At 41.5% G+C, this 11,409-nt stretch overlaps 1 protein-coding gene across 4 annotated transcripts in view; it reads left to right on the forward strand.

Moving 5' to 3' along the window:
- Nucleotides 1-11,409, forward strand: part of NOL4 (nucleolar protein 4) — a 186,348-nt gene that overhangs the window by 171,211 nt on the left and 3,728 nt on the right. For all 4 annotated transcript variants that reach the window (XM_054284740.1, XM_054284741.1, XM_054284742.1 and 1 more), the window contains 2 exons: nucleotides 2,735-2,915; nucleotides 6,866-6,946. In XM_054284740.1, the coding sequence (XP_054140715.1) occupies nucleotides 2,735-2,915; nucleotides 6,866-6,946 (262 nt within the window). The remainder of the gene's footprint in view (nucleotides 1-2,734; nucleotides 2,916-6,865; nucleotides 6,947-11,409) is intronic.

The raw sequence follows: 11,409 nt of genomic DNA on the forward strand, positions 1-11,409 counted from the left end.
GAATTCCTTCCCCACCGGAGTGCCCAGATTCCACCTCAAGCCCCATCCCTTGGCACGTCACGGTGTTTTGTAGGGCTGTGATCAGTTCTGTACAAAGATCCCCCTTCAGTAGCACAGCTCCAGCCTTGGCTTTCTGACCTCAAAGCCACCTGTGGATTTTGTGTTAGGGAGGAGCTGGAAGGGAGCCTCCCAGGGCAGCGCTTCTGAGGGAGACCTGAGTCATGCTCCCTTCTCGTGGGGAATCTCTGTAGCGCTGTGAATTGTGCATTCCTTCCCGCGCAGTGGCACAGCTCCCGCGACGACTCCCACCGCAGCTTTGCTTGGAGCCTGGTTGCTAGGAGATGGCAGCCCTGAGTTCAGGGCCCTCCTCACCACAGCCAGCTGAGACCCTGCATCCCAATTTCTCCGCCTCTTCACCATGCTTAGCGACAAGTAGCCAGAGCTCTGGTCTCCCACTTCTCGGCCGTGTGCTCCGAAACACGTGGGCTGGTGCGCACCGACGTGCACCGAGTTCTCCTGCTGCCTCCTCCAGCCAGGCTCTGCCTTCTGGGCTTTGCCAGGAGCTCTGTGCATCTGCTCTGCAAGACACTTCCAGTTAAGGCTTCAGTGCCCTCACCAGAGAGGCTCTGGAGGACATGTAAATCAGGGACAGCAAATCTGTGGGTTCCAGACAGCGAGGATAAGGACACCAATCCTGAGACACTCTGCTCAGCTGTAGGAGTTAGTCCTGTTTGCACTGTGCCCCTTGAACACAGCTTAGTCCTTGATGGTTTTGCAGAAGTTCTGCTGTTGAGCTCTGTGAAAAAAAATGAGGCTCTGAGTGAGTCTATGGCAGGAAGTATAATTCAGTTTTAGACATAAGGAGGCAGAACATCTGAGTCTTGAGAATGTTAAAATTTTGGACGATGAGTTAAGCTATGTTGCCAAGATATAACTTTACTGTGTAGCTTATGAATGTTCTCTGAGAAAATAATATATTTTCTCTCATAAGAGATATCAATGACCTTTGGAGATAAAAAGTAAGTGTTATTAAAGTTGAATTCCTGGCAAAAATACATTGCAATTCTGGCCGTTTGTTTAAGATTATTATTACTTAAGGAAATGCTTAGGAGACCACTTTGGCCAACTCTCTTAAAAATGTAAAATTTTGCCTTAGCTCATAATACCGCCCAAGAGGCTCCATTTTTATTGTTTATGGTATTAGTTGTCTAATGGTTCAGCATTCCATATTAAATATTAGAATTTCTGTTAATAACATATATCCCTTCTCCTGAGTTTTTTCAGTTGTGCTTCAGGTGAAAGTCTCTTTCACCAATAAATACCTGCAAGACAAGGATGTCTTCATCTAAGAGATGCTGATAGTGTCTTCTTGAGAAGTGAAACCAACAATTGCTCTTAGTGCATATAGGATTCACAGCCCTTTTTACTTCAACACAGAGACTGAACACTGCTTGAACTATTTGATCTAAGAAAAAACTATAAAAAAGTTTTCAGAAATTTTATAGAATTCTTAATAAGTTTGGTATATTTATGAACCATAAAAGAGCTGTGCAGTAGAGGTATATATAAAATAGCAAAATATCCTACACAAAGGGGAGGTAATTTTAGCAGATTTTTTTTTCAGTCAACTACTCTGAAAAGGTCCTTTAAAAACAAAACTTCCATAGGTCCATTTTATTTGAAACTATTTTATTTGAAAACACTGAAATATGTTTTGATTAGAGGAGAGTAGAAAGTAAAACCAATGAAAAAATTCAAGAAGCAAAGAAAATGTTCAAATACATACAGACTAAATCATATTTTGTGTCACTGAGGTCCCTATGGCAGGATGAGCAGTCACACAGAGATAGTTTTCCTTGTTTCCAACTACTAAAATGGGTTCAATCTTCTCTCAATGCTTTTCTTTATTTCACCTACTGTTGCTAAAGTTGCTACTGTGGCATTCTGTGATCATGAATGGAAGTGAGGTACTCTAAGCAGTAGTTACAGTAAGTACAAATGGGGAATAATACACTTTCACCTGAAGCATCTCCTTTCAGGGAAAATTGAAGGGCTGTTGAGCTAAATTCTGTTAAATATGGCACAATCATAAAAGAGGCAAACAGAAAGCATTGAGGAAAGCTCCTGGTGTACAAACAGACACTGCTGTTACACAGATAACCACGGTACTCAAGTCACTTTTGTGAAGGCATCCTTACTTTATGGCCTTTGTGTGGAAGGACACTCACTTAAACTTCTCCAAACATAAGAATGCAGTTTTATTCCATTCCTCTATTCCTTCTGTCATTTCTGAGACTGATACATCCAAATAAGTAGATGGTGCATTCTGTATTGGTTTATCTTATCAAGAAATATATGATTCTCTGACTTGTAAGAGTCACTCCAGTACTCAGGAAATGGCTGTTTCTTGTCCTTTCCCACTATTCTGGACAGAGTTGAGTTTTGAAGAAGAGCTCTTCAGGGTGAGAGGGTACATGTTCTCCTTTGAGAATCAGTATGGCTGGTTTGTGGAGCACAAATAAATGAATGTTCTCAGATTTTTGGGAAACCTGTGTTCCTGCTTATTTCCATTGTTTCTTTTATGCTGATATTTGTAAATCTGAAATATATCTGTGCTTGTTTAACACGCATTACACATTTGTAAAAGCAATAGATGTAGAATCTTAGTGGAAAAGACCTTCACATGCAAGGTGAAATGTAACCATAATTCCAAACCTTTTCTTTTTTTTTGCAGGATGAGGCTGCTCCAGCTGACAAGCAGTGCAAACAGGAGCCAGCCCAGGTCACTTACTCAACATCAGCTGTTTCCAGCACGCAGGAAGTGTTGTACATCAACGGCAATGGGACCTACAGTTACCATAGCTACAGAGGGCTCGGAGGTGGGCTGCTAAACCTCAATGATGCTTCTAGTAGTGGTGAGTTTCCTCACAAATTGTGGCTGTATGTATATGTGCTGATGTGTATTTGCCCCTGCTGTACAGAAAGCTAGTCCATCGGGTTCAATAGCCACAGGCTGTTATCACATAATGAGCAGGAGCACAATCCTGCAAACTGCTACTGTGAGCAAAATCCTTGCTCCCTGCATGCTAGTCTCTTTCCAGCTTCCAGGGACTAATACACAATTGGGCAAGACTGAACCATAAGCCTCTAACAAAGCTGATTAAAAAAGTGCCAGGTTAGATCTTCACTCTGTTTGCATAACTTTATAGGACCTTATCATTACTGTCCTCTCCTACACTGATCACAAAAGGAGGCCAATAGTATATTTTTGGCTCTAGATTCAAAACACTCAACTCCATATTGTATAACACAAATGAATTAACATAGATTTGTCACATGGTCTCACCAGCTACTTTAATTTACTGAAGATAAGGATCTGGCATAACAAGTGTTAAATGAGCAATCAGCATATTCATTTATACCCTACACTAAAAATGACAAGGTAAATATGTCACCATGAGGTTGTATGTCCCTCTGAAAAAAAAACAAGTGGTATCATTTATTTAGACAACATTCCTTTCTTCCTACATTGGCATGCTTTTGTAACATAAAAATGTAAGCAAATTGTAGTATTGTTTGAAATTATCCCTCATATTGATTTTGTACAAATGCAGAGCAATACCCTTCTGATAAAAAGGGTATTGTCTCTCTGTCAGAGAAATGCAATTCCTCTGGAAGCCTGAGGTTTTATTGACTCCCAGGACTGTATTTAAAGAAAAGTCTCAGAGGATGGAGAAATCCCTGGGTTTTTGCCCTGGCTGATCCCTGTCTGGCAGGAGAGAGTGCCAGTTCAGGTAGAGCAGCTGACTTAGGCTAGATGATAATTGCTCAGCTACAGCCTCTACATTCGGCATGCTCAGCAATTTTCAAAGTGCTACCAGGGCTGCAGCCTGCAAGGAGTTATTGGAATGTGGTATGCTGAGGACCTTCAATCACATCTTCTTCCTCACCCCTTGCCTGCAGAATTCTCAAAGGTCTGTGGATGATTTGTGCTAAGTTTTCGAGAGTCTTTAAATAGGTAGTACTTTAGTTGTCAAAAGTCTTTGACTCAGTGTGAATGATGATTACAATTGTTTCCATATACATGAAGAGCACATCTGAGGCACTGAATATGGTCTCTGATCAAATACTTTCATCACAGTAAGACAAGCTGTGGAAATCTGGGTTTGTTTGTGAAAATGCACAAGAACTTTAAAATTGTCTTTTACATTATGACCAGATAGGATCTGAACCAGTTCCCACTGAAAAGAGTTGGCTTTTGCTCTTTTGCCCAGCTAAGAGGAGGATTAGCTCCCCATGTGTTATTTGTCAGCAAAAGCCATCAATATTGTCCTGGCTTATATAATCTTAAACTGTGAGGAATCACAACTGTTTTGGTACTTGTTTTTCCCTTCAAACTTCTTGTAAGAGGATCCATTTTCATAACTCCCACTTTGCAGTGACTTGCGGGGTTTAGGCAAAAGTATTCTATGTCGCTTCAGCATGCAAGTTTAAAAAACGATGTACAAATTAAATACCATCTGTAGCATCACAGGAGAGGTTTGTTGGGAGCAGACAATAGGCAGCAGCACCCGCCATCCAACCACACATATTTTTAGCCATCAATTCGTCTTGCCTTTTGATTAGAAGCCACATCTTCTTTGTGCCTTTCACACAGAGGACTCCAGTGTTTTTTCACAATTAAAGCTCAAGAGAGGTTTTTATACAGACATATGCTCAAACATTTCTTCTTCCTTGCCTTTCCCTACTTTCACTGGACAATTTTGGCCGTATGTCCTTTTATTTTGAAAAACCAGTAAGCCATTGCACTTCTCTCATATGGTTGCACAGTTGGAAGGTTGTGCCAAGGTGCCCATCTTCTCCACAGGGATCCTACATGAGTCAACGTACGTAAGCTCTGGGAACCAAAGGTCTTTGTGTGCCAGGACTTGGAAACCAGTTGTTGATGCTGACAGTCTAGTTAGGTTGGTGATTTGTGATCCACTTGCCATATCAGGAAGATCATTAGGAAAGTTGTGGAAAGGCAACTCTGTCCATTCCTCAGTCTCACTGACGCAAAACCAATGAGGAGCCAACCTCATTATCTCTCAGATATTAAGGGGAAATTGCTCTGGCTCTGGTAGCTGGTTTCCCCACAGGAGAAGTGGGAGGACTCTGAGGCCAGTGAGATCTGTCAGTCCTCAATGATGTGTCCATTGGTAGACAAGAGGAGTGGTTGGAGTTGCAGTTGACGGAGGTAACCACTGCCCTCCTGACAGACCTCATAGGACCCTTGTTTGCAATCATTACACTGTTTCAAGGGCTCTTGTTCCAAACATATGCAAGGCTGTTAAAATGGTTAATGACACACTTCTCTGGAGAACAGGATATTTACTAGTGAATTGTTTTCAGGAGTGAAGAACTAATTTAGAAATGCAATTCCTTTTCAATATAGCAACCTATCAAATGTTCTTGTCACATTTACAGATGTTCTCCTAGGGTAAAAACAAATAGGCACCTCAGTCAGAATGTGTGTATAAACAGATAAGGTCTGGTTTTTTGTGTCTGCTAAAACAGAAAAAAAAGAAGTTGCAATAGCTGCAATAGCTATCTAAAACTTACTGCTTGATTACCTATTTCTGGACCTTCCCCCACAGTAATATAATAATTAATGTCCAATTAACTCTCTGTCTAGTAGTCCAGCTGATGTATGTATTTTGTATTCTGTGACTCATTTAATTTGGCTATTTCCTCCATATAAAGTTCACCCCTACTCTGACCTTACAGACGTGGCTGTCTGTTCGCCCAACTGTTTGGTGGCTCTGGCTCAGGGACCTCTCTCTGCCTGCTGTTGCAGTGCTTCCCTCCTCATGGGGAGGTCAGTCCTTCCACATGGCTAATTACAGAGCCATAATTAGCTCCTCACACAACTGCATGGGGCAAGCCTTCATGAAACTGCTCAATATGAGCAAACAGAATGTAGCAGCTTGTGCAATAACCCCTCCGTATTATGGGCAGGCAAAAAAGCACAGAAGGAAAAGGCTTGGTCTCACAGCACCACGGTGTCCTTTCCCACTCCTTTTAAACATTTTAGGCCAATCCAGCTTGGCTGGAAATATTCACCAAGCAATCTGTGGGTTGACAGAGTCTCTGTCAGCCTGTACATGGGCTGGGGAGAAGCCTTTGGTCATGTTGTATTTGATTTGTTTAGATGGTAAAGGAGAGCTACTCTTTGAGAAGGGTGGATTTCCACAGCTCCTCTGTTCCTGTTACAGAGCTGAATGGAGAATCTCCAAGGTGCAATAGCTCTGTGAATGCAGAATTTGTCTGCCAGCTCTTAGCCAGCCACAAAAGCTTCAGCTGTCCTCCTTCTGTCATTCCTGGACTGAGCTCAGAAGAGTCCAGCTTGAGGGCAGGAGGGTGAGGACAGGAGATAATGTTGAGAGGAAAAGCTCTTGATACCACCAGGAACTGTTGAAGTCCCTGCATGTAGCCTGGGCGTCTCCTGAGGCAGTGGGATTGGCTTGTCTCCCCATGTATTTCAGGCCAGGGGGCTGCTGTCTGCCCTCTCCTGATGACTGTCAGCACTCTCTGAAGTCATGTTGGGCTCCTTGGAGCCATGGTCTTTGCAGTTGCTTCATTTCCTGAAGTCTGTTTTCTCTAAGAGTGTGGAATGTGTTTCTGCTGCCATAGCTGGGTTGCCTGGAGGTGATTTAGAACTTTCTTCTGCATCATTGGCTGGTTTTCTAGCCAGAAATGTCAGTCAGTTCCTTCTGTGTGTGTGTAAAAAGAGGGTATTTCAGACTCAGTGTTGGGCAGGCCATGCAAGATATGCCCTCATGTCACAGTAAGACAAAGTGTGTTGTGTCTCCCTTTCTCTCCACAGATCTGCAGCCTACCTCCACCACAGCCACAACTCAGCACTGCATCCCAGGCACCACGAACGTCCAGTCCCCTTCCAGCTCAGGTGAGTTCTTTGGCTGAATTCCATTATGTTCACACCATGGCAGATCCTGGCAGGATCCTGGCCGGATTCTCTTTCAGCCTCCTCTCCCACGGGCAGGCCTGCAGACCATGATGGCCCAGCTGGTGGCTCAGGGACTTCCCCCACACTGCTCACCCCTCCCTGCTGTTCCTTCCAGAGGCTGTGCCCTCCCAGCTCTTCCCTGCTTTAGCCAGGCCTCCTACATGTGCCAGTCTGCCTTCCTGGTCCTTTGCATCCTGGTGCTGCAGATGCTGCAGCCCTGCTGGAGACAGTGGTGTAGCTGGGGGAGCCTCCCAGGGCAGGTGCTGCTGACCTCCAAGGACCAGCACAACCATGCTGATCTGCAGCAGGGAGAGGAGTACTGAGCACTCTTGTCCACTTGTTCATGAGGAACAAGTCAGCAGGAAGGAAGGCACCTCGTTTCCGCATCTAAATATTTGTTCACGATGTAACCTTCTGTAAAATCTTGGCACTTGCGCGATTGATGGTGGTGATGAACTTGGTGATATTCTTGGTGGCAAACTAGGGGGAAAAAACCCCAACAGATGAGAATATGCAATATGTAGCTAGTTTTTAAGGTGCTGAGTGGGTTATTCACAGGTTGGCTTGCCAGGATGTAGTAGTTAAATGGGGTTTTTGCTGTGGTTCCTCTCTCCAGGTCTTCTTTATACCTCTATTCTTGCTCAGTCTTGTGTTCTCAGTGCTACCCTGATGACATCAAAGTGGAGAAAGGGGAAAGAGAACACAGTTTGTCTCTAACACAGAGCCTGGAGCATGAAGAAACAGATCAAAAGTGATAGATGTAGGAACCTGGGACAGTGTGTTTAATCCCGTTTGAAAACCCAAAAGGTGGGGTTGGGAGAAGTTAAATGTTTTGACCTGTATTTTGGCAAAAGGGAACTTCTTGCTGGAAAATGCTGGCTGAATTTTCTGTTAAGACCTTCCCTACATTCCTCTTCCTCCTTCCTCATCCTCTTCAAATTGTCAGGTATGTGGCACAGGCAAGTACTACTCCATTCCCACCACAGGGATGGAAATGGAATGTACTGGGCAGAATCTGACTTTCCTACCTCTGCACAAAGCTGAGGTGACAACTGTTAAGGCAACACAGTATACACCACATGATTAATCTCCTGTGGTGGATAGGGAGGATCTCATATAATCATTTAATCCCAGACCACTGTGTTTCCTGATCACTGAAAATGAATGATGGCTGTAGGCATTTCTGTGTTTTTCATATCAATTTCCTCAGGCAAGACAGCATTTTTTCCCTGCTGTCTAAAGTAGCAGAAGATGTGTCTTCCAGAGGGAGAGGTGTAGAAGGGAGAAAGGAACTTAAGAGGTCCAATTCATCAGTTCCAGTTTTCTTGATTTTTCCTGGCACTTGAAGCAATACTTTTAGGCACATCTGCTCTATGTATGAAGGCAGGAGGAAAAGAAACGTTGACAGATACATAAAATCATAATAAAGCATTCTTATTACAATAAATACATCTGATTCAGAAAGAAAAGGTAGCATACTTTGATAAATTCTTTTCTATTTTGTTTTATTGCAGTATATAAGTTTTTCAGTCAAATCTCTCCCCTAAAGCCATTCATGAGGAAAAAAATGAAGAGGAGAAAAGGTGCCATAGAAAAGTTACACACAAGAGATTTCAAAGTATGGGCAAATGTATTTTTCTCTAAATAAGTGTCACTGCTTTTTGCTTTATCACTGCTGAAAAAGGTTGCTTAACTATTAAAAAATGTAGATGCTTAAGCACATAACACTTTTTAAAATTATTTTTTATTCTACATTATTATCTACAATGGTGATAACCATTTTGAGAGTCACTGACACATTTATTACTCTTTTAGTAGTTGCTAATTATAAGATTGGTAGCTACCCAGTGACAACATACAATTCTTAAGGGAATTTTGTTGAGACAGTTGATAGTGTCTAAGCAATCAGTATCAACACATCTACATCTGACCCGTATTTTGGAATTTGATATAAATCACGTTGGTAATGAGTAGTGCATGAGGCAGTAACTAGTTCCATTAAAGTCTTGTAATTTACAGAAAAAAGCCATTTGTTCCACTGTATGTTTAGTGGCAGACATTTCTAGCAGCTAATTTGATGAATGTTTGTCTAGCACATGAAGAGTGGGTTTTTAGAGTTTTCATATTCAGCCTGATGTGGTTCCAACAAGAACAATTGCACCTCACAGGGGAAAATAAGTCAATGTAACTGGACAGAGATAGTAAATCAAAAATATTCCCATGTTAAAGTGTCAATCAGGTGGCCTAAAAAAGAGGCAGATGAACAATCTGTGTTTAGTCTTCTGAAAGAGTATAAAAGAAAAGGTTTGTCTCAGCAATTTATTTAATCCACTGCTTGTAAGAATGTTGTGCTGTTATAGAAACATGGAAGGTGACAATTTCATGTTATGGCAATATGTACTAAGAGAAAGAAAAAAATGGAAATAAGTCTCGTGTCTTAATCTCTGTGATATATGCTTAATCTTTGCGTGCTCAGCAGACATTGTGGAACCTGATAATAATGTTTGCAATAAAGATTTTTAATAGTCCTGGAGTACTCCAGAATAGGAAGCAGTATGCTAAAATGTGCAGTAACATCTTGGAGGAACCTGACACTGCAAAATTCATTGCAAAAATATTCAGATTTCTGTCTTTACAAATATACACTTTCTCGTTCCTGTGAGGACTGGCAGCTTAATAAATGAAGTTAAATAGACTAAAGAAATAGTAAAGAGTTATTAAAAGACATAGAGGTGAAGCTGTTCGGCTTTTTCCAGATTTAGTAACCTGTCATGATGGCTTCTGGATATAGATGGACATAAAGTGTTCTTAACCAGCTATTTTAAGCCTTCAAAATAGCTGTGATTAATTTTTCTGATTAAAGAGATATGGTAGGTGTGAATAAGGTTTACATTTCCATATTTCAGTAGCTGATTCGCATAAAATCACATGAGAAAAATCTACAGTACAAGAATGCACTTATGTGTTGCACTTATTCCTTAGTTTTTAAATGACCAGGTATGACTGATGAAGCTACAAATAAGTTACAATATTTTAGTATTTAGCAGCCTGGCCCACCTTTGAGAATCTCTATTACTGTCAGTGAGTGTCTATCATAGCTATTAAGAGCTGAGACCAATATAACACATCCTGGGACTAATCTCTGAGTGAGGTGTTCTCCCAGAGATAGAGCTTGGGCTGTCATAGGTAAGCTTTAGAGGTGAGATGGAGGGGTCACATAACATAATTAAAGGAGCTAAAATCCTTATCTCCACATGAAGCATTGGATTTTTTTTTCTGTGCAGTTCTCTGGCAGCTTCCCTTCCTGAAAAGGCATGGGTGTTCTCAGTGTCCCAAAATCATAGCTATGAAACTTTTCTCTCTGTGTGTATTCCTCTGGGTTTTTTCTCAGAGGGTTTTTTTTTGAGGGGGAAGGAGGACAGCAATGGGAGTTGTTAAGTACAAGGCAGGAATTGGGGAGTGAAGTAAAATCCCATTTTCCTGGTAAATAAAAAAAAATAAATAATAAGCCCACCAAGTAGTTTGAAGGAGCTGGGTACATTAAAATTTGAGATATCTTATTTTCTTTGTATACAAGAGCTCTGACATAACAGAAATCTCCCAGACCAAGAGGATTTTTGGGCTGTGGTTGTTCCTTGTGTGTGCAGTCTGCCATCTGGCTTTTTCCAGTACCTTCAGGATGCAAAGATAAATATTCTGAAGAATTAAAGAACTTTCTTCATGAAAGTTAATTCAGACATCTAGGAATACAGAGCCAGCCAGGTCTTCAGACTATGTAAATGACTGTGACCCTATAGACTTGTGAGGATTTATACACTGGTTTGTGCATGATGGATATCTGGTCCTCTCCAGATATCTAGTTTTCCTCTAGTGCTCTAGTTTTCCCTTCAGAGCAGTGCACCATCAGTTTGTTTAGGGAAAACCTGAGAGGTATGACCAAGCACATTTCCATGTGTATTTTATTTATGAGTGACATAAACTGATATCCTATTCTGTCACTTAAAATCTGGATTAGCAATGAGAAAAGCCCTTCAGTTAAGATTTCATAAAATGAAATGATCTCCTGCAGAAGCTCTGTTCTGCCAGATATTTTGTGTGTGTGTGTGTGTGTGTGTGTGTGTGTATGTGTGTGTATGTGTGTTTTTGGCAGTGACATGAATGAAACTCAAGGAAAGAACATAAAAGTTAAAGTAGATTCATATGGATCACAATGGCCTCAATGCGTCAGTGGAAGCTTTTTCACTTCTGCCTCAATAAATGTAGAAGCCTTTAATGACTGCCTGGAACCATTCAGACCACCTGGCATTATGATTGGTATACCATTCTTCCCTGTGCTGGGTTAAGACTTTATATAAAAATATCCTCTGAGCTTCTTCACAGTCATCATTTTCCAACAGCATGTG

This window comes from Melozone crissalis, unplaced genomic scaffold (genome assembly GCF_028551555.1).
Source record: "Melozone crissalis strain CALT ecotype California unplaced genomic scaffold, PUWL_Pcris_2 ptg000042l_1, whole genome shotgun sequence".
NCBI classification, from domain to species: Eukaryota; Metazoa; Chordata; class Aves; order Passeriformes; family Passerellidae; genus Melozone; species Melozone crissalis.